At 43.7% G+C, this 22,797-nt stretch overlaps 1 protein-coding gene and 1 pseudogene across 1 annotated transcript in view; one reads left to right on the top strand and one right to left on the bottom strand.

The window, feature by feature from the left end:
• Nucleotides 1-539: 539 nt before the first annotated feature.
• LOC134473249 (solute carrier family 35 member E3-like) lies at nucleotides 540-22,526 on the bottom strand (annotated as a pseudogene).
• LOC100723662 (telomerase protein component 1-like) overlaps nucleotides 11,451-22,797 on the top strand; it is a 42,441-nt gene continuing 31,094 nt past the window's right edge. The window contains 5 exon segments of the mRNA XM_063236643.1: nucleotides 11,451-11,622; nucleotides 11,912-11,980; nucleotides 12,935-13,041; nucleotides 13,241-13,398; nucleotides 17,324-17,440. Coding sequence (XP_063092713.1) covers nucleotides 11,521-11,622; nucleotides 11,912-11,980; nucleotides 12,935-13,041; nucleotides 13,241-13,398; nucleotides 17,324-17,440 — 553 coding nt within the window. The 5' untranslated portion in view covers nucleotides 11,451-11,520.

Below are 22,797 nucleotides of genomic sequence, written 5' to 3'. Positions count from 1 at the left end.
TTGGCCCAAGTTCACTCTGCATAGCCAGTTTCTCCCTCACTCTCCACTTTCGCTATTGCAAATAAACTTGGTCACCTTAACAAAGGTCACATATAAAATAATAGTTATATTCCTGCCTATGAAGCATTCAACAAACTTTCACTGCAATATTTTCATGTTTCAGAGTAACAACTTTTTTTGTCTTAGGGCAAGTCTTTTTTCTTCATAAAAATTCAAGGACACGGTTCAAGTTTTTTCTTATTGCTTTCCTGTTCACCACTGAGTTTGAAGTGGATATAGACGAAAATGCCAAATAATGCACATAAAATGCCAAGATCCTGAGTAATTGACAATGGACCCTTAAATAAAACTTTCCTCGGGGCTGGGGATTTAGCTCAGTGGCATAAGCACCTGCCTTGCAAGCAGGCGGTTGTGAGTTCGATCCCTGGTACCGATAAAAAAAAAGAACTTTCCTCCACACATAGTAATATAAACTAGAAGTGTACAAATATGTGACAGGTGACGAGCAAAATGTTCCCAGTGACCAGTAAGTATCTGAGTTCATCTTGAAGCATTTACTCCACACAGCAGCACCAGAAGCACAGCAGAAACAGACCAGGGACCAAGGGCTCCTCCCTCTCCAAACACTGGCTCAAAGGAAGGCACAGTGACCAGCAACACAGGAGATGACACTGAAGCCTAGAAGAAGAACAACAGCCCTGAGTACACTCCCAGCCCTTGCTGTTTGGCCCTGACACACACTTAACAAAGAGTTGTAACTAAAACACCACGAGCAGCAAACATCTTTCCAAGGAATTAACCTTCACATCTTACTAAGAATTTAGATTACACTAAAGTATTCTAGGAATCATTGTGAGCCTCAGTCCTGTGGCAAAGCTGTCCTGGTAGCACACGGTCTGGATGGCTGTAATCACCACTCGGCCATGGCCTTGGCCAGCTGCTAGGTGTCCTTGGTGCTGCTCTGCTGAGAGAGCTGAGGAAGATGATGAAGCCACACACGCTCAGAGCCAGGAGGAGGAGCTTGGAGAGGGTATAATTTGGTGGTCAAAGTTGTACAGCTTCTGGTAGACGTACAAGCCCAACCAGGTGACTATGAGTTGTACCAGGGTCAAGCTCATGCTGTGGTGCACACAGATCCATTTGCTGAGGAACACAATGCAGATGGATACCAGTGAGTTGAACAGGAGCCTGGTGCTGACTCACCCATGACCCAAACTTGGTCAGTCAGCAATGCTAAAACCACTCCACACTGCCTCATGGGTCCATGCAGCCTCAGAGGGGCAGGCCACTAGGGATCCCACACTGCCCCTCCTGCCGGGGTCCTCACAGACACCAGTCGCATCCCTCTGGACTCTCTCTGCCGCTGAGAGCAGGCTTTCTTTGCTTCATTTTGTTTTTTGAGACAGGCTCTCCCTATGGAGTTCACTCCATACCTGAGCTCTGTATGGAGCCCAGGCTGGCCTCAACCTCTTGGCAATTCCTCTGCTTCAGGATAGGAGTGTTAGGATTACAAGCCTGCATGCTCATGCCCAGCGGGACTTGTTCCATTTACTAGAATATGTTGAGGCCATCGTTAGCATGAGAATGATACAACAGAGAGAGACTTCTGGAAGACTAAGTCAGGCCTCACCTCTTTGCCCATCAGTGTCATTTGCTTTTGCTGAAGACTGAGAAACCAGTCCTGATCACATTCAAGGTTTATGAATTTTTATTATTCTCTCTCTCTTTCTCTGTCTCTCTCTTTCTCTTTTTTCCCTCTCTCTCCCCCTATCTCCTCTAGAGATTGAAACAAGGCCCTACAGAAGCTAAGCTACACTCCTAGTCCTAACCTCATTTTATTTTGCACCTTTGCTCACACTGTTAACAGCAGAGGAGGATTTAAACACAGAGCTTTGGACTCCACAGTGCACACATTTCAATGACCTTGTTTTAGTATATATTATACTGTCTCTACCCACATCTCAGATTATTCCAACATGGTGGCCAAGAATTCCAGACCTCCACCAATGGTCCTGATAAAAGAAAAATTATCAGATATCATAAATATAATTGCTGTGGTCTGCATTGTCAATATACTTCATGGGTATATTCATATCCTTGAAGCACACACATACACACACAAAACACTGGCCTTAAATTTTCTGTTGTGTGCCTCAGGCTCCTGAAAAGCTTGGAATTTATCCCTTGAGCACTGAAACAAGAAGCTGCTATACTTCAAGAGTCCGAAAATGGAGAGTGGAAGATAAGGGAAGTTAAGCAGTTAACTTATGCAGATAAAATCCAGAAAAAGGCTATTTTGAAACCCAGTTTAAATTCATGCTGATGGACCTCCAAGGCCAGTTAGTCCTATTTTCAGGTAAGCTTTCTGTTCTGTTAACCCCAACCACTCCACCAGCCACAAATGCTGCCTGCTCCTGGTGGACTGCCTGTTACTCCTCGGCTCTCCCTGCCCCAGGTCATCTGCCCTCCTGTCTGTAGTCAATTCAGGTTCAATGCAAGCTGCATTTCCTTCCCCCAGTGTTTATAAAAACATTCAGCTGCAGGTTGGGGTGAAAATTTTCCAAATGCTAAGAGTCCTGGTGTTGATAAGGTCCAGGTTCAACATCCCAGGACCTGATCCTTTCCTGACTAGCAAGTGTAATGGCTCGATACACCCCTTTTATTTCACCGATCATGCAGTCTCAAGAGTTTTGGTTTAACGAACCTAGTGTTGTATTTTGTTTCATTATTCCTTCAAGGCTTTAAAATGTTTTCCGAAGTTCATTATTTTGAGGTCGAAAGTTGACTTCCAAACAGTTCACAAGAATCAATTGTGTTATACATGATGATATGAACAGCTACTTTGAAGAAAGAGACATTATGGTATCCATTGCTGATTTCCTATCATCATGCTGTGAAATCCAATAATGCTTTTATTCTTTTTTCAAAGTGATTTTAGTCTGTTTTGTATTACTTAATTTCAACATACATGAAGGTATGGACAGCCATTTTGAAGAGAACAAGAGACATTATGGCAGCCATTTGTTGATTTTCCTATTGTCTGGTTTTGAAGCCCTATAATGCCTTCATTACATTGTTCTAATTGATTTAATACTATTTTGTTTTGTATGAATTCATTGTTTGTGAAGATATAGCCAACTATCTAGAAGAAAACAAGAGACATTATGGTAGCCACTGTTTATCTCCTGTTGTCTTTCTTTGAAATCTGTGTCACGTTACTTTCTTCTGATCTTGCTTTGTTCTGTTTTGTTACTTTGTTTTTCCCTCTTTAAAGTAAAATTAAAAAAAAACAGAGTTGACTTCCAAATGCACACTCCATTCAAAAGCCACTAAAAGCTTACATGAGATCAAGAGTCCTGCGTTTAGTAATATTATGTTGAGGAAAGTCTATATTCTGCTGAAAGCCTCCTTAACTGTGTTCATGCAAAAGTCTTCCAAGAAAGCAACACATCACACACTGTCTGTCACCAGGTAATGATGCCATAGAAATAGCACAGGGAGCAGGCTTTCCTGCAGCCACACCTGAGGCTGGGCCCAAGAGTCCCAGCTCTGTCTCAGCTGCTGAAGTTGGACCAGCCATTGTGCATCATTTGGGCCAACTGTGCAATGAGAAATAGATGAATAGTTGGCAGAGTGTGCATACTTCTTTGTCTGCAGTGCTGAAATGTGCTAGCAAACTGCAAGGAGGATGTTGTCCAGGTTTTTTAGTCTGTGGAGCTCCTTTTCCTAGGATCTCCCACAAGGTGATACTAAGAGATTATTAAATTACAATATGTTTTCCAGTCTCTTCTCTATAGAGCTGATGGTTTCATTTTTCTCTTTGTGGATTGTCAAAGCTAAAGCAGCAAAGATAACCCCATATTGCACAAATGAGTGTGTAGATCTCACAGCAGTTTTCAAAGTGAGTCTAAGAGAAACACAAAAGCCAATTGTGAGACTGGCATGGTGGCACCCACTTGGGATCCTAGTACTTAGGAAGCTGAAGCAGGAGGATCACTGTGAGTTTGAGCACAGCCTGGGTTGCATAGTGAGCTGAAAGCCAGCCCTTGCTCCATAGGAAGAACTTACTTAAAAAAAAAAAAATAAAAGAGCTAGTTGTGGTGGTGCATGCCTGTAATGCCTGTACTCTGGGAAGCTGAGGCAAAAAGATCATAAACCTGAGTTAAGCCTCAGCAGCATAGCAATTTGGTGAGACATGTCTCTAAATCAGAAATAAACATAGGGCTGGGGAATTTAGCTCAATGAAAGAGCCCTCAGTTCAACCTCTAGCATTAGAAAATAAATAAATATAGATAGATAGATAGATAGATAGATAGATAGATAGATAGATAGACAGACAGACAAAAGGAACTCAGAGGCTCATCCTTGGCAATAACAGTGGCTACTGTGTCTCTCCAAATCAAATTTTGTAATTAATTTTTATTGTGGCAATAAAGCGTGAGTATTGCCACTGAGATTTGGGGTACATCTTAGGGCAGAGTATTCATAGTGTGTGTGAGGTCCTGAAGGCAATCTCCAGTACCAATGAATGCTTATAAGTACTCATAAACAATAAGAATATTTCCATGAGGAGGGGTGGTGTATGCCTACAATCCTAACACTCAGGAGGATGCTGTTTGTGTCTAGAAATTCAAGGCCTGCCTAAGCAACATAGAGAAACTCTCTCAAATGGAAAGATGGAGGAGCAGGAAGGCAAAAAAGGGAGAGGAGAGGGAGGGAGGGACAGAAGAAAAGGAACAAATCTGACTGTCAACCCAACAGACTTTCATTTGTTTGTTTGTTTGTTTGTTTGTTTTGGTGATACAACGGTACTGCGGTTTATGAACTGAATTTGTTGTATGGTTTTAGGGAAGACCCTGGCATTTCTGCATATGTGTTTCTGCTCTGGTCATGTTTCTCTCCTGCTGTGGAGTTTGTGAATGGAAGTGAATTTGTACTGAATTCTTTTGTTTGTGAACTAGAGTGTTTGCCAACAGAAACATTAATGAATTGAGATATTCCTGTACTCGGGAATTCAACCCAAGACTTTCTCACCCCAGCTAAAACCCAGTTCTTTCTTACTTTGAGACAGAATCTGGGTAAGTCAATAGATGGCTCAGGCTGTGCTGAAATTTATGATGCTCCTCTTTCAGCCTCACAGTGTACTGTAGTTACCACCATACACCACCATGCCTGCTTGCCTCTGATAAAAATGTAGTTTGTTGAAACACATATTTGTTTTGTTTTGTTTTGTTTTAAAAGACAAAAATAGACCAAATAAAAAAATAAAGAAGGAAACAAACCTAAAAAACAACAAAACAAAAGCAAAATGACAACAATAACAAGAAAAACAAAACAATAGCTATGTAGGTTTCCAAAACAAGATGATAGAAATTTAGCTACAGTTGTTTCACTGCATATTATCTTCAAAATACTCAGGTTATCAGATGCAGGAATAAAACAAAAGAGTAAAAAGGAACAAAACATTGGATTTCAAAAACAAGACAGAAGGAAACCCCCACAGGTGTCACAGTGCACACTGCCATCCTCCAGGTAGATGCCCAGACCACCAACCCCCTGCCTGCAGAGTGAATCAGACAACACAAGCATCCCGGATATTCCCTTTACCTCAGTTGCTGTCATTTTGCCCTGAGTTCCCCTGAATCAGCCAGTTGCTTACCAGTCTGGGCAGTGGAGGTGGGGTGAATGCTCTCTTGGTTTCCAGTCCAAGCACCGGCTGATTTGCAGGTAGGCTCTTCCCACTCCCCATGACGGACCCTCTGAAACACGTATCTGTTAACATTCATGAAGTGTGTCCTGAATTATCTACTGGCTATGATTTACACACCAAGCATGGAGGGCTCATGCTTTTCAAACCTACCCCAGTGTGGCAGGGAGGTGGGTTTGTTTTTTTTTGGTTTTTTGGGTTTTTTTTTTTTTTTTTTTTGTCTTTTTGAGACAGGGTCTCACTATGCAGTTCCAGCTAGCCTTGGGCTCACTTTGTGGCCCAGGCTGGTTTCAAACTTGCAATGACCTCCTGCCTCAGCCTCCTGAGCGCTGGGATTACAGGAGTGCACCACCAAGCCTGGCTAGATTGTTAAATTTTTATGCAAAACACAAAAGTACAGTAGTGTATGGAAGAATACTATATTCAATGTGTTCACTAACTTACCCAAGATCTTTGTCTAATATGCAGTATTGGGAGAAACAGCACCAGGTCCATGATAACAAAGCCTTGCACCTGGACAGAAGTCATCATTAAACTTACAGTGCTCCCCACCATAATCCTTTGGATTGGTAACCCTAAGTGTAGGCTTGGGTACTGAGTAGGGAGGAAGCCTGACCCCACTGCATATTTTTTAGAAGTTTTAGATGTTGATAAATCACTTGTTTTGTTTTGCTTTTTTATATATGTGCTGCCAAAGTAAGCACTGATACTTTCCATATACTTCAGGCTGGCCTTGAACTTACTACGTAAGGCAGCTGACCTTGAAATCAATGTGATCTTCCTGCCTCAGCCTCCTGAGTGCTGCAATTACAGGTATGTGCTACCATGCTTGGCTAAAATCACCATTTTAATATCATAGTCTTCTCATTATAGGAAATACATGTCAGAAGCCCTAGAAGATGCCTCAAATCTGAAACATTATTTAATTTTACATACACTGTTATTTCCGATATATACAGTAGTTACTTGTGATAAAGTTTCATTTCTAAGTAGGCATAGTACGAGATTAACTACAACTAGTTGTGAAGTAAAACAATTACTGCCGTGGTGGTACCGGGTGTTGTCCCAGCACTTGGGAGGTTGAGACAGCAGGATTGCTGCAAACTCAAGGCCTGCCTGGGCTACGTAGTGAGTTCAAATTTAGCTTGATCTAATAGCAAGACCTACTTTCAAAAAATAAAAATGTAACAATATGGTAAACGTAATTTAAAACTCAGTAATCTTTTTGTTTGTCTTTTTTGTGACTAGGTCTCACTATGCAGTTCAGGCTTCCCTAGAGCTCACTTCATAGCCCAGGCTGGTCTCGAACTTGCAACGATCCTCTCACGTCAGCCTCCCAAGTGCTGGATAATCTCTTGTTTCTGGAACTTAGTATCTAATATTTTTTGACCATTGTTGAGCATGCATTACCAAAACCTAAGGAGCACTGCTCCATGAGTTATTGCTTCACCAAGTTTGAAGCAGGGTTCCACTAGTTCAGTAGTGGCAATCCCTCGACTCTTCTACCACATCCGGGATATTGTTAGGGTATTGTTATCACTGAGAGCTCTAAAAGGTTTGCCCGCAGTGCATTCCATGCTTCTTGTGTTCTCTGTGCCACTGATAGCTGTTCCACGGTGAGCTTCAGTTCACAGTTGGGCTTATGTGGAGGGCACATCTGGTACTTTGTTAGTTTTGTTGGTTTTTTTTTTTTTTATCGGTACTGGGGATCAAACTCACGACCACCTGCTTGCAAGGCAGGTGCTTATGCCGCTGAGCTAAATCCCCAGCCCCTCATGTAGTACTTTGTACAAATCTGTCAAGTAAGTCACCAGTGTAGCTTGGATGCAGGAAATAAGGCATCAGATTTGACTTCTCAGAAGACCTGTAATGTCTCCAGTGTTTTGGTTTTGTTGGTTTCGGTCTTTACTGTTTTGTTCAATTTTATTATAACTGATGATATAGGCAATTCTTTTTAAGATAGCAAGAGGCCTTATGGTAACCATTGTTGATCACCTTGTATTGTTTTTACATTATCTATTATGTCCACTCTTTTGATTTGACTGCTTTTTTTTCTTTTTCTCCTTGAATAAAATTAAAAAAAAAAAGAGAAGAGAAACGGCTTTAATGGCCTCCTTTATATACACGGTACTAATAAGAAAGACCAGTCAGTGGGGAATCTCCTTGAAGGAAGATAAAGAAATATGATGGGAAAAGTCAACAGAACAAAAACCAAATGCTTCATTGTTTTGAGTCAGAGGAGTCAAAGACAAAAACCCCTGATGGTCTTGTAATTTGCTGATTCATTTCAGCTGCTTTCAAAGGGCCTGGGAGGCCTTGTCCAGGGTGCCATGGTAACTGAGCAAGTGCTTGTCCATGTTTCACCACTTCCATGATGCTCTATGGTTGGTGATTAGCTTAAACATACACATACAGGGTAAATCGAAAGGAAGGTATTTAAAAAGGGGGGAAACACGTGAGCCTAATGGCTCTTCTACTCCCACTGATCACTCCTTACTAAGCTTCCCATCAGAAGCTTGCCTTCCCTGTTGCTCGAGTCCTTCTCCCCACCCACATGACCTGTGGTTTGCTCCTCAGTCTAATACAGCACTTTTCCTGATTTGCCTTGCATTTTCTGGCTTCTGCATGTAACTGTCTCTGTAGACGGGTCTTTTAGAAAAAGGTCTTTTAGAAAAAGGCCTGTTTTACATACTTTTCACAGGTGTTAGCACTATCCCCTCCCCTGACAGTTGTTGAACAGATCTTTACTAAGTCAGAATGAAGGAGGACAAACCCATAACATATATATGCAATTCAGTTGTGAAATGCAAATCCCTTTTGTTGCCAGATTTTTTATAATGGAGGACTCTTTCTAAAGTTGCTTTCTAGGTTCTTCTTGTCCTGAACAAAGAATTGGACAAAACAAGTATTAAAACATAGTGAGGTTTTACAATTATTCAAGGTAGGAAAAGAAACATGCTCTGCAGATAGTGTGGGCCAGTTAAAGGCAGGACAACAAAAAAGCTGGGCATGGGGACACAAGTCTGTAATCCTGAAAGTCAGACGCTGCAACAGGAGGATTGACACAACTTCCAGGACAGCCCAGGCTACACAGTGTCCAAGGCCTGCTTGGATTACAAGACCCTGTCTAAAAAACCAATTAAAATTGTGTGTGGAGTTATTTTAGGATCATCTTTCAGCCTGAGAAACGGAGCAGAAAACATTTCTTGTCACAAGGGTGCATCCTAGTTTAGGTTACTGAACAAATTACCAATGACTGGCTTACTAACAAACTTATTTCTCACAACCCTGGAAGCTGAAACCTGAGATCAGGATACCGGTGTGGTCTGGTTTTGGTGAGGGCCCTCTTCTAGGTTCAGATGGCTAACTTACTGCATGCTCTCAAGCAGAGGCAGAAAGAGAGCTAGATAACCAGCTCTGTCCTTATGAGACCACTAATCCTTTCATGAGGGCTTCACCCTCATGTCCTCACTGCCTCCTAGGACACTATCACATGATTGCCATTTCAATATGTGAATTCTTGGAGGATCAAACTTGTAATCCACCAAAGGGACTGATGGGGCTGGTGGAATCTGAGGGAGGACTCAGTTTCCCACCTGAGTCTCAAGGGTGTCCCCTGAGGAAAGCAGTGGTAGTTTCCAGAAGACACAGAGGAGGAAAGCCAAGCTCTGCTACTGCCTGGTCCCGCTCTTTATGAAACAGCACTAGGATTATCACCCTAAGGGCCATTTGTCTTGTAGGAACCTGGTTCCATCTTCTGGGACACTAGCCCGTGTTGGCCATTTAATTCATTGCTTTGGCAAGGCTGACGATTAACCCAACACCTCACTTTGGTGCACAGAGATGCTTGTCATGCACTCACCTGGGCCCAGTCTCCGGGGCTGGAGAGGCCATGCAATCCATAGATCTCTTCTCAAACTCAGGAGCACAGGGCGCACCCTTCAGCTCACTCTAGTGCCCGTGATGGTTGCACCTGGATGCAAGACATTGCGCTGACTTTTGCTGCTTCCTTTTAATTCTCTGCATATCTAAAGAAACTTTGGCATCAATTAAGAGTCCCTTATTTTTAATGGGGGGGAGCGCACAGACAGCAAATTAAATTAAAGATGCTCCTTGAACCAGTTTGAACAGATGTAAAAGAAGGAAGGGAACAAAATTTCCTATAGATAAAGTGAATGTTGCAGGAGGAAAAGCCTTACGTGGGACGCAGAGGCCAGGGGAGAAAAAAACACAAGAAAAACTTAAGCAAGCACAGCAAAGTAACAAGCTGCTGGTGTCCTCCAGAGATTTGTCCTCCGGAGATTTGTTTTTCTCCTCTCCTATCTTCTCTCTTTTCCTCTCTACTCTGCTCCTCGTTTCTCTTATGTTCTCTTTTCTGTGCTTGCATGTGAGTATGCATGTGTAGTGTGTGTGTTACTTGGAAATGGATCCAAGACTTGTTTTTTTTAATGGACTAGGATTTAGAGTGTTGGATGGGAAATGTTACCTTGGGGCACCCTGCTCCTACCCCCAGGGGATATTCCTTGTAACCTTCCTGGGATGCTTTTTAGAGCTTTTCCCTCTTAATCTTTTTTTTATTTTATTTTGAATGCAGTAAAAATACAACAAACAAGACAGAACAAAGCCAATTGAGACAATGTAGTGACATTAGTACAGAATTTCACAGTAGGATACTGGGATGGTAGTAATAGGTACTATACTATATCTCGTTATCTTCACAATAGTTGTCCAGTCAATTAGGTATAATGAAATCAAACCAAAAGCAGAACATTATAAAACCAATTGAAAGAGAATGTTGAATAGAGCAAAACAAACATAACAAAACAAAACAGTGAAAACAACCTTTGCCTTCAAACAGTAGATAGAGGGAAATCCCCCATATTTGCTATATTGCATATGGCCATCCTCCCAAGAGATGCTCAGAACTCTGTCCCCAGTTGCTGACAGGGCAGGGTGGGGATATTTGATTCTTAGCCCGGACCTTGTGTTTACAATGAGGAAAATGGAGATCGGAGAACATTGCTGCCCTGCCAAGGGCCAAGGAGATTTGTTTTTTCCTCTCCTTTCCTATCTTCTCCTGTAACTCAAAGGCACAGCTGACTGTTTTTCCTCCTGGCTGGCACCAGGGGCATTTACCAAGAGGGTGGGGAAATTGCCTCTTCCTCCTTGTTCTTGGCATTGCCCTTGCTGGAAGCTTCTTCCTCATGCCCGCTGGTGACTGACTTTTCCTTGGAAAAAATTTTTCTTTTTCCTGGGGACACCCCTGCTGAATGCCTCTCATAGATCCGTAGCTGTCTTCTTCTTGTGAACCCAGGGCCTTTGCACTGCGCTACATCCCTAGCACCTTTCAGACCATGTTGAAACACTGTCTCTCAAAGTTATTTAGTTGCCCAGACTGATTTTTGAACTTGTGATCTTCCCCCCTCAGGCTCCTAGAGTGCTGGAATTAGAGGCGGGTGTCTGCATACCCGGCTTGGCACCAAGACTTTTTAATTTAAAATTTAATTTTGTCAGAGTCTTAACAGAGTTGTCCAAGGTGGACTCAAACTTATGACCCTCCTGCTTCAGCCTTCCAAAATGCTGAGATTATAGGGGTGCTACCAGACCTGACCAGAAACGGCGATTTTACAAGTAGAGATAGGAGCTTGATACATTTCTGTAGTTTTGAGGAACCCCATGTTTTAATTTTCTTTTAGAACCTCACTGGGTCTCACTTCTGATGATCTCTCTTTCTCTGCCTCTCTCTCTGACAGGAATTGGCTAAAGGAGAGGACAGCAAGCTGGTGCCGCTGCCTGCCTGCCTCCGGGCTGCCATGACTGATAAATTTGCTCAGTTCGATGAGTACCAACTGGCTAAGTACAATCTGCGGAAGCACCGTGCCAAGAGTCGCCCCCGCCGACCACCGCGCCCTCCAGTCAGTCCCTGCCTCATCCCTGCTCACTAATGGCCCAGGCCCTCCTCTGGGAAGGGAGCCACGTAGGACCATGGTGCTCCCGAGGTTCTACACCAAGCTTTTGATGTTCCTCAGGCAGGAGCTGAGAGGTCCAAGAATGCTGGGAGGAGTGCGGGGCTGCAGGGGCAGTGCGGGCCTTTTTCCCAGGTGGCTTCCTTCCTGTCAGAGAGGGGCCTTGAGGGCATTGCAAGGGTTTCCCCACAGACAGACTCCATTTCCCTGTGTGAAAATGCTTCTCCTCTCCCCACAGGAGCCTCGGCCTTCTAAGAGAATAATTTTTCCAAGGTACCTGTGTCCTATTAGAAAAGTGCAGGTTAAGGTGAGTCCCTTGTCCCGGGGCTGCATATGTACAGGTTTTCTGGATTTTACTGACCAGTGACATGTTTAGTGGGATAAATGAGTTAAAAGCAATGTAAAATAGTTTCCTTTCTTAGGAAATTTTAAAAGCAAAGAAAATCTTTTTACCATTAAGACAAGTAAGTCTTTACCTCACAGGTGACAGCATAGAATCTGGACTCATATAACCTGGATTTGAGTCTCCACCGCTGGCATTCAGTCCTTGGTCAAATGATTGAATGACTCTTACCTTACGAGTTTTAACTATCAGAAACTAAATTGTTGGGTTGTGAAGATTAAATCAAGTAGTTAATATATATCTATTAATATTTGACATTTTAAAAGTATAAGCCATTATTATTATTAGTGAGATACATTTGTTGTAAAATAAATTTTAGTATTATAGGAAAAATCACATTTTCAGTTAGTCGGCTGGTCTTTTTTCTTCATCCTATTAATGAAGCCCAAACTTGGCTCTCCTATCATAGAAAATTCTCTCAGCCTTTTATCCTTCCCCGCATGCATTGTGCTGCTGCTCGGTTTATCTGAACAGGGCCTCAGTGATTTAAATAAAGCTGCTCTTCCCTTTATGCATGCTAGGCAGGTCCCTCCTGCTGTGCTGGCCCCCAGGCTTCCTAGGAGTTTTTTCTTTTGAGACAAGGTCTAACCATGCTGCCCAGGTTGGCCTCCAACTCTTGGGTCAAGCAGTGATCTTGCTTTAGCCTCCTGAGTAGCGAGGATGCATTTCTGCCACTGCCTGTGCTTGTGAGCTGCTGTCTTACTCATCAGGGGAGCTCTTAATGCCAGAGATTTTTACCCTCTGTCAAAGTCTAATTTAGGGAAGGAGATGGCCTGATAGGTCTAGGGGTGGTCTCAGGTTCTGCTTTCTGCAGAAGGTCCAAGATCGTGACCCTTGGGACTTGGGATATTTCTACAGTTTGAGGCAGAGAAAAAGAATCAGTCACAGTTCACCCTGAAGAAGTTGGTACAGAGGCTGCATATCCATGAGCCGGCACAGCACGTCCAAGCCCTGCTGGGCTACAGGTGAGCAGATCCACGGTGAGCCCGCATTCCCCTGAGGTGATGCCATCCAACTCAGATTCATGGCCTCTGTCCTGGTTGTGCTCAACAAGCAGTCTGGGCAGACGGGCTGTACCCATGACTGACAGATGGCTTTGACCAGTTCACCCTTCCTTTTCTGTCTTCTGCTTTGAAATGACGGGCTCTCTCTCCTCTGTCCCAGGTACCCCTCCAGCCTCCAGCTCTTTTCTCGGAGTCGCCTCCCTGGGCCCTGGGACTCAAGCAGAGCCGGGAAACGCATGAAGCTGCCGAGACCAGAGACCTGGGATCGGGCGCTGAGCCTTCAGGGGAACAAAGCTTCCGTCTGGGAGGAGCTCATTGGTGGGTGGCCTTGAGCATCACGGTTCTTTCCTCTTTTCTCCATTCTTGCCTCCACATTGCAGACCCTGATATCTCTGTGGCAAGGTGCAGTTGCTCTCTTGCCTGGTAGCTGCACCACCGCAGGTGATTTGGTTTATAAGGTTGTAGATGCCCATTCAGTGGGCACAGTGGTGCACAGTGTTTTGAGTGTGTTGGCGTCATAGATAAATCAGTATTCAAGGTGAGGAGAACGGCAGGCAAGACTGTACCTACCTATCACAAAAGCGGTAGCCCTGTGCTTCTGTGGTTCAGTATCTACCTTCTGAACAAGGTAGGTCTGGCTCTTACTACATTAGAATCTCTCCAGAATCTTGTATTAAGGAAGTAGATGTTTTGGGTAAATATAGTATATACCAGAAACAATTCCCCACAAGAAATGTAAACATTATGCACTAGCACCAGGTACTAATAACAAAAAATTTTTTAAAGAAAAAAGTTTGAACACACTGATAAAAAATAGTTAAATTCTTTGTTCTCTTTCTAATATTCATTTTTTATGCTATTTGTCTCTGTAGTACTGGGGAAGTGCTGTAACACTGAGCTACATCCCATGAGCCTGCACAGCATGTCCAAGCTCTTTGTATTTTATTTTGAGACAGGGACTTGCTAAGCTATCTGGGTTGGTCTCAAACTTGTGACCTTTCTGCCTCAACCTCCTTATTAGTTGAGATCACAGGCCTATGCCACCCACTCAGCTCTTTATTTTTGGGGGTTTTTTTTTAGATAGAGTCTTGCTATGTCACCCAGCCTGACCTTGAACTGAGCCTCCCAAGCAGTTACTCATTTTTGACTCTAGAACATTCTGTTTCCACACTGATAAGGCCTGCCTCTGTTTTGTTCCCTTCGCTTCCTCTTTCTTCTCTACAGTTTGAAAGTCAGTTGCTCTTTGGTGAAAAATACGTACCTGTGACCCTTCGGAGTGGGTTGTGTAGATGCCCTGTTTGGAACATGAAAGCCCAGAGGTCTTCTGCCTTATTCCTCTGTGAGCTGCACACTGTGCATTGTACTCGGGACAACCAAACTGTGCCACCGTGTCAGTCTCTCCTCCTGGATGTCACTGATGGTGTGTGTATATCAGAATACTGGGAGCTGGAGCACATGCAGAGAGGTGTACACATGCATGTATGTGCACGTACATACACATCCAGCAGTGGGAACAGCTTAAGTGAGCAAGATAAAGGTGCCCGGGACTCTGGTGTCACTGGATGCTTCTGTGTGCACTGTCCTCCCTCTGCCCTGTGGCTGAGAAAACACTGACCCTGCAATGGAGCCTGTCATTGGTCATTGTCTTGGCTGAGGCAGATGCCCCAGACTAATCCCGTGGTCTCTACTCAATTATTTCATTTTGGTTTCATGGAGGATTCAGCCCAGGGCCTTTGTTCCAAAGTGTATCTCCATCTCTTATGTTTTATTTTGTGACAGAGTCTCTTCAAGTTGCCAGGTTGTCTAGACTCAAACTTTTAATCCTTCTGCCTCAGCCTTCCAGAATGCTGAGGTGGCCTGGCTTAGATCCAGCTTTTTTTTTCTTTTTGGTGGGGGAATCGAACTCATGACCATGTGCTTACAAGGCAGGCACTTATGCCACTGAGCTAAATCCCCATCCCATGGATTCAACTTTTGATCGTATTGTCTCAGCCTCCCAGAATGCTAGAATTACAGACATGTAGCACCACACCCAGTTCATATTTTTCTATCTTACTTGGACAAAATGATTTTTGGAATACTTCAGAATATATATGTGTGTATCTTTAAAATTTATAGTCTTCTACAAATATTTAGAAAGTTTAGAAAATGTATAAAATGTACTATAGAACATATATATCTAGTTATAAAGATAAATATAAATGAGGGCCAACTTTGTGTCTGTCAACTGAGCACTCTGGGGGCTGAGGCAGAAAGATCACTGCAAGTTGAGGCCAGCATGGCTACACAGTGTGTTCAACACCAGTTGGAACTCCTAGAAAGACCCTGTCTCATCCACTCCATCTATCAATCAGTAAATATATGAGAATGAAAGGAAGTATGAAACTTTATACATGTAAGTATAAAGCATAATATAAATTGTGATTAAATACATAGAGCCTTTTTTGAAGAGCACAGTTCTCATCAATAGTAAATATTTACTAAAATGTAATGTTGTATAATAAATACAATCAGTGAATTTCTGAATCTGAATGACAAAAGTTAATTTCTAACATCACAAATATGATATTTTCTGGAAAAAGTGGAGCATACCTATAATCCCAGCACTTGGGCAGCAGACGCAGCAGGATTGAAACGAGTTCAAGGCCAGGCTGAGCTACATAGTGAGTTCAAGGCCGGCCTCCACTATATAGCAAGACTGCCTCAAAAAACAAAACAAATAAAATTAACAGCAACAACATAAAAAAACTCTAATATGACATTTATTGAGCCTCAGAGCATATACCTATAATCCTAAAACCCACGAGGCTCAGGCAGGAAGATCCCAGGGGAAGCTACATAATAAAACCCTGTCTCAAAAATGAAGTATCAATTCAACATAAAGGTAATTTGATAAGATATGCAAACATTCTTTAGTTACCAAACATCACTTACTGTATGTGTGCAACTTAATTGTGCCATGCACAATTGTAAGGCCCTGATACTGTACACCTGTAGTTCTAGCTATCCAGAGAGCTGAGGTGGGGGTAGGATAGCTTGAGCCCTGGAGTTTGAGATTAGCCTGGGATAATCTGAGACAAGTAAAATCTTGTCTCAAAAATGAAAAAGGGAAAGAAAAGGCAGTTATCTGGTTGGAGTGTAGGTCAGTGGTAGAACAAGTACTCAGCATGCATGAGGCCCTGGGATCAATCGCCATCAAAGAATTCACCAAAGACCAGGGAATTTCAGAACTTCCAGAAGTTTGAAAGCTTCTAGCTACAGTTGCAGTAAGATTTTCATGACCTTTAAAAAGGTGCCTCCGTTGCTGGGTGTGCAGGGGCATGCCTGGAATCCCAGCACTAGGGAGGCTGAGGCAGGTTGATCATGAATTTAAGTATGAACTTCTCTCAGAAAATCCCAAAATAAATGTTAAAAAATAGTCCAATGAGCTGGCACATGACTGTAATCCCACCTACTATGGAGAAAGCTCAGAGTTTTACAAATTTGACCTTAGCTTAGGCAGATTGATAGTGGAGCCCTGTAACCTAAACTAAACAAATTTTTTTTGTTTTTTTTTTTAGAGGCAAGTGGTCTTCCTATGTACTTAGACTCACTATATACCCCAGGCTTGCCTTGAACTTCAGGTAGTCATCTTGTCTTAGCCTCAAGTGCTGGTACCATAGGTGTGTGTCACCATGTAAGGTTGAAAAACATTTTTTTTAAAGAGCTCCGAATGTGGCTCAGTTGGAAAGTCTTGGGTTCAACCCCCCATACTAGGAAATGAAAGCAAAAGTAAATGAAACAAAGCCTGAAAAAAAATTGATCAAAACATATAAAAATATCAAGAACAAAATTTGAGATACATTTATATTCATTTTTGTAATTTAAGTGTGCATCAAAATATTAACTAAAGAATGCACTGCAAATACACATAATTGATAAACTCACACTAGGAAATTTTTAACCATCTGGCAGGTTTGGAAGCCATTGCTGTAAACTATAGAACACCAGTTGAACCCCATCTCAGGGCCAGAGCCCACAGTTACCGTGGTGCCAAGACTTACTGACTCTGCTGTCCCATGAACAATTTTGCTCCACATTTCAAGCCCATCCTGGTTTCATCCTTGTCCATTTGGGTGGAGTATATCATGCTGTGAGTCCCTCACGCTCTCCACCTTGCACTTTCCTTGGACCTCTTGCCCTGGACTCTGACCTCTTTCTCTTCCTTCCTGTGCTCTCCTCGCCTTGTGCCCACCTCCTGCAGACAGCGGGAAGCTTCCCTTCATGGCCATGCTGCTGAACCTGCGCAACCTGCTGCGGGTGGGAATCAGCGCTGCCCACCACGAGCTCATCCTCCAGCGGCTCCAGCACGCGGTATACAGTGAGCCCCTTAGAGTGAGCCTGCTGCCAAAGAAGTGGGGCTGCTTCTGTCACTTCCTTTCTGTTTTGAGGTGGAGTCTCTCTGCAGAGCTCAGCTGGGGAGACATGACTTATGGAGGCAACAGTTTCTAATAATGGAACAGACTGAGCGAGGTAGGCACTATCAGTAAACAAATTGAAGGGTTGGTCGGGGTAAGCAGTAAAAACTGCAAGGATAGCCTGTAGTTCTGCCAGCTGCGTGGATGATGTATCTGTCTGTAGGGTAAAAACACTATTTTGTGCTACATAAGCAGCTCTGCCGGAAGAGGAAACCATCAGTGAATAACACTGGGGCATCAGGAAGAGGTTGTGGAGCTGTAATCTTGGGGAATATGAACGAGTGACAGTTAGCAAAATCAGTCAATTTATTTGGAGGGTAATGATTATCAATGGTCCCTGAGAAGGAAGCTAAAGCAATAGGCCATGCCTCAGTGGTCTGGAGCAGCCAGTCTACCTGATCTTTGGTGAAGGGTTGAATGATGACATCCGGTTCTTTTCCAAAATAACATTTTCCTAGCTTTCTGCCTTGAATTATCAGGTCAGAGACGGCTTGGTAGTAAGGCAATAGTACTCTCTTTAGGGAGTCTGGCAGATGAAGCCACATAAGGAGAGCTTGCTGCCAAAAAGCTGCAGTGGGAGAGAGTTTTGTGTTAAAAATGAGAAATTGTAGTGGCTTATTATAATCTATGAAGGAGACAGTTTGTTGGGCGATAGCCTCTTCCACTGTGTGGAGTGTTATTCTAGCATCGGGTGTGAGCTCTCGGGGGGAAGTTGGGTCACTGTCTCCTCGGAGGATCCCATAGAGGGGTTGTAGATCATATTTGGTCAATTTTAAATAGGGTAAAAGCCAATTAATGTCACCCAGAAGCTTTTGAAAATCATTAAGTGTCTTAAGGTTGTCAAGTCTTAGTTGGGGCTTTGGTGAATATATTTGAGTGCCCTGTAGCTGGAAACCCAAATATATGTATGGGTCTGTAAGCTGGACTTTATCTGGCACTATTTGGAGTCCAGCCTCTTGTAAGGCAGCCTGTAGTGCCTGATAATATTGTAAGGTCTGGTCTTTATTTTTTCCTGCCAAGAGGATATCATCCATATAATGAAGGATGTATATGTTTGGCCAATGACTTCTAATTGGCTGTATGACAGTGGCCACAAAAGCCTGACATAAAGTAGGAGAGTTGGCCATCCCTTGAGGGAGGACACACCATTGAAACCTCTGCATAGGAGCCTGAAAATTAATGGATGGGGGACTAAAGGCAAAGCGTTTTTGATCTTGTGGATGTAGGGGAATTGAGAAGAAACAGTCTTTGAGATCTATGACAATTTTGAAAAATCCTAAAGGAACGGCACTGGGTGAAGGAAGTCCTGGCTGTAATGGTCCCATTATAACCATGGTTTTGTTTATCGCTCTGAGGTCTTGATATAACCTGCATTTTCCTGACTTCTTTTTAATTACAAAAATGGGCATATTCCAGGGGGAATCACTTTGTACAATGTGGCCTGCATTTAGCTGGTCCTGCACCAGCTGTTGAGCAGCTGCAAGCTTTTCAGATGTAAGGGGCCACTGACTGACCCAAACAGGGGCATCTGATTAACCACATAATTTCTTTGGCATGGGCCTCAGGAACATCAATGACCCCTATTGAAAATGGCCTAAGCCTGCTCTTGAAGGGTTTGGGGTTGGGGAAATAGGGACTTTAATACCTGAACTTTGTTTACCTAGGCCTTGCTTAGGAAGGAATCCCTGAGCAAGTATTTGTTTGATGACTATAGTATTAGGGCTGCCCGTCATCATTCCCATTTGGGTCAGCAAATCTCTACCCCACAAATTAAGGGGTAGCCCTTCCACAATATAGGGCTGTATGTGCCCTTGGTTGTTTTCTTTATCTTTCCAGGTAAGTAGATTGGCACTATGCTGTGGATTTTTAAATTGTCCAATCCCTTGCAGATGAGTCATAGTGATCTCTAGGGGCCATGTGGGAGACCAGTCACATCAGCACCTGTATCTATGAGCCCTGAGAAACTTTTCCCATTGAGCAACAAAGCCATAAGGGGTTTATCTTTGGAAATAAATTGAGCCCAATATATATCTGAAGACCCAAGGGAAGAATTTCCCCTATAGGAAGCCACAGCTGTGTTAGAAGTTTGAACCAAAGGCAATAGCACCAATTGAGCAATACATTGTCCTTGACTAATGGAAACCAGGCCAGAGATAGAGGATGCCATAACAGTAATTTCACCAGTATAGTCATTATCTATGATTCCTGGGACAACTTGTAATCCTTTCAATATTGTGCTGCCGCATCCAAGGACTAACCCACATGTGTCCTTGGGAAGGGGGCCAAAAAACCCAGTAGGGATGGCTTGTATAACCATGTCAGGAGCTAATACTGTGTTGGAGGCAAAACAGAGGTCCAGTCCTGCACTTCCTGGTGTGGCGCGGAGGAGGTCTGAAACGGATTCTTTCGTGCTGGATTGTTTGTTGCTGTGGGACAAACCCTATAGCCCCCGGGGTCTGTCTCAAGTTGGGGGTCTGGGCTGACCCCGAATCCCATTTCCCTGCTGGGGAAGGGGATTGCCATCTGCATCTGTGTTTGACCTGCATTCATTAGCCCAATGATATCCCCTCTGCATTTTGGGCATAAGCTTGTAGGTTTTGGTCTTGAGTTATTGTGTTGAGACTTTGGAGCTGTTGGACAGTCTCTGGCAAAATGGCCCATCTGGTCACATTTAAAACATTTGCCATTATTTGTTTTTCCACCTTGCTTATATGCAAGGAGGATCTCTTTTACAGCTGCAGCCGTACTTGCAGCTATGACCTGAGCTTGATGATGGGCAGGGCTTATATGGGTGCACAAGCAAATATATCCTGAGAGATCTTCTCTTTTTCTATATGGTTTGATTGTGGCCTGGCGGGCAGAATTTGCATTTTCATACGCCAATTGTTTAACTAGGTCAGGGTTGTCCTAAGAGGTGCCAAAAAGACGCTCAATTGCCTGTAAGAGGCAATCAACAAAATCACAGAAAGGCTCCTTGGGTTTTTGTTTAATTTTAGTAAGAGAAGAAGCAACTCCACCAGAAGGGAGTTTTTTCCATGCTTTAGTTGCTGCCAAGGTGATCTGAGCAAAAAGGCCTACCTCATATCGCATTTGGGCTTGTTGCGTTGTATATTGGCCTGTTCCTGTTAGCATGGGAAGAGTATAATGATTTTTCCTGTTAGCATTATCTTTAGCCAAAAGCTCACATTAGCCTTGGAATTCTGCTTTCCAGAGCAGATAATTGCCCCCTGAGAGTGTAGCTCTAGTTAGATCTCTCCAATCATTAGGTGTAATCCAACCTTGGGTTAAGGAGTCTAAAACCACAAGGGTGAAGGCTGCCGTGGGGCCATATTGGGATACTGCTGTTTTTAAATCTTTCAGGGCAGTTACAGGGAACAGTGTGTGGGCCCTGTAAGCCCGTGGCCCTGGAGGGTCTGTTTCTGTATCGCTATCATGTATGTCAGAGTCATTTTCTTCCTCGCTATCATCAATTTCTATTTCCCACCTCTGTAGACGTGGTGGCTGTCTATCTCTCCTAGTTGTTGTAGTAGCCCGTGTTTTGTCCCTTCTGCTTTCCTGACTTGGGGACTGATCCTCACATTTAGTTCATCCCTTTTGTCTCCCTCTTTCCTTAACTGTTTTGTTCCTGCCATTTGGTGGACCAGCGCCATCTTGGGCGGGTTGAATTGTCTCCCCGCCATCTCATGGACTGATATCCACTGTGGCAGTCTGGGCAATTTCTGTTACTGGAAACATTAAATGAGGCACCATTTTTAAGGTGTCTTTTTTTGGTGGGTGAGTTGTTTCTGTTACCGGGAACATCATTGTTGGTGTGTCTGAGAAGGGATGAAAGCCTACATCTAACGACTGGAGTTGCAAAAGAGTCTCTATTTCTCCTGTTTCAATTGGAGCCGCTGTTGTAAATAATGAATTTCTGTTTCTAAAGCAAGGAGATCAGGAGGTGGACCAGGCAGCTTTTGGAAGCCAGGCTGGGTGTTATCTGGTTTTCTTGTCAGTATTTTAGTCATTAATTTGGGATCGATGGATAGCACAGGGACTGCAAAAGGGAGTTTCTCACCCTGATATCGCACAGCCTCTTCTGCCTATTGCAACCAATCAACCCCTTGGAGCTTAGAAAGGTCAGGGTACATAGGCCTACATAACAGAGGGGGTGTGGTGGTGCTAAGCCCTAAGGAGTGCTGGAAGCCACTTTGAATAGCAGCGCTATTTTGAGTATCCCCATGTGCTCTAGAAAGGGGAAGTGACGGCAAGTTGCCATTTTGGGAGTCTCTGGAGGGGTGAAGCTGCCATCTTGAGGGGGCTCTGGAATATCAGGAACCACAGAGCCGGGAGAGCTAGGTGCCTTGGATAAGTCCGGTGGGTGTGGGGTACAACTGCAGGAGGCAGATAATGCAGCCTCACCCTGAGCAAGCATCTCTGCAATCTGGGGATCTGCGTGACGTTGCGTCAGCAGCTCAGAAATTAAAGTCCAATGTGCAAAAGAAGTTACCGGAACATTTTCTGGACCAAAAACTCTACAATAGTCTTTGAGAGCATCTCCTACTCTTTGCCATCTTTTTGAGTCAATGGTGCCCTCTAGTGGGAACCATGGGCACACAGAATGCACAAACTGAAAGTACTGTAATAAATCTTTTGTTTTAACCTTAATCCCTCTGACCTTGAGTGCCTCCCTGAGGCCATTCATGAACAATTCATGCTCACTAAGTGGTTGCCCCATGCTAATCCCGTTCACCTACCGTGATTCAGGCAAGACGTAAGGCCGCCGTCTGCACGGATCACAGGAACGAAGCCCTTGAATCAGTCACACTGCACAGTGATTTACTCCAGTGAACAGTCCCGTGTTGAAACCTCTTGTGCCAGGCCCCATGTTTGGGTGCCACTTGATCCGGCCCACGGATCAATCCGTGGGTCTTGCCTGGAGAGAGAACAGGGATGGGGGGCAGGGCAACAGGAAAGAGAGATGGAGACAAGATGAAAAGTTCCAATCAAGTCTCGTTTATTCAGAAAGTGTACATGGCTTATATAAAGTCCAAGGGAATGTGGCTTTATAGGATAGGTCAGTTTAGATCTCCTCATATGACGTGGACTTATCAGATTAGTAGGAAACTATGCGTAGGCAACTAGCAGAAGCGGAAGGACATAAGCAGGAGAGGATTATGGGTAATGTAGGCAGACGTGAAGATCATGGGAAATGTAGGCGGACGAGGCAGAGGCCCACAGGAGGGCGAGATAAGGTGGCAGCAGTGAGATATGCCGCTCC

This window comes from Cavia porcellus, unplaced genomic scaffold, assembly GCF_034190915.1.
Source record: "Cavia porcellus strain 051 isolate PalLab524CR breed Dunkin Hartley unplaced genomic scaffold, mCavPor4.1 scaffold_26, whole genome shotgun sequence".
Taxonomy (NCBI): Eukaryota; Metazoa; Chordata; class Mammalia; order Rodentia; family Caviidae; genus Cavia; species Cavia porcellus.
The sequence above is the reverse complement of the archived record's forward strand: the minus strand, read 5'-3'. Positions and strand labels throughout refer to the sequence as shown.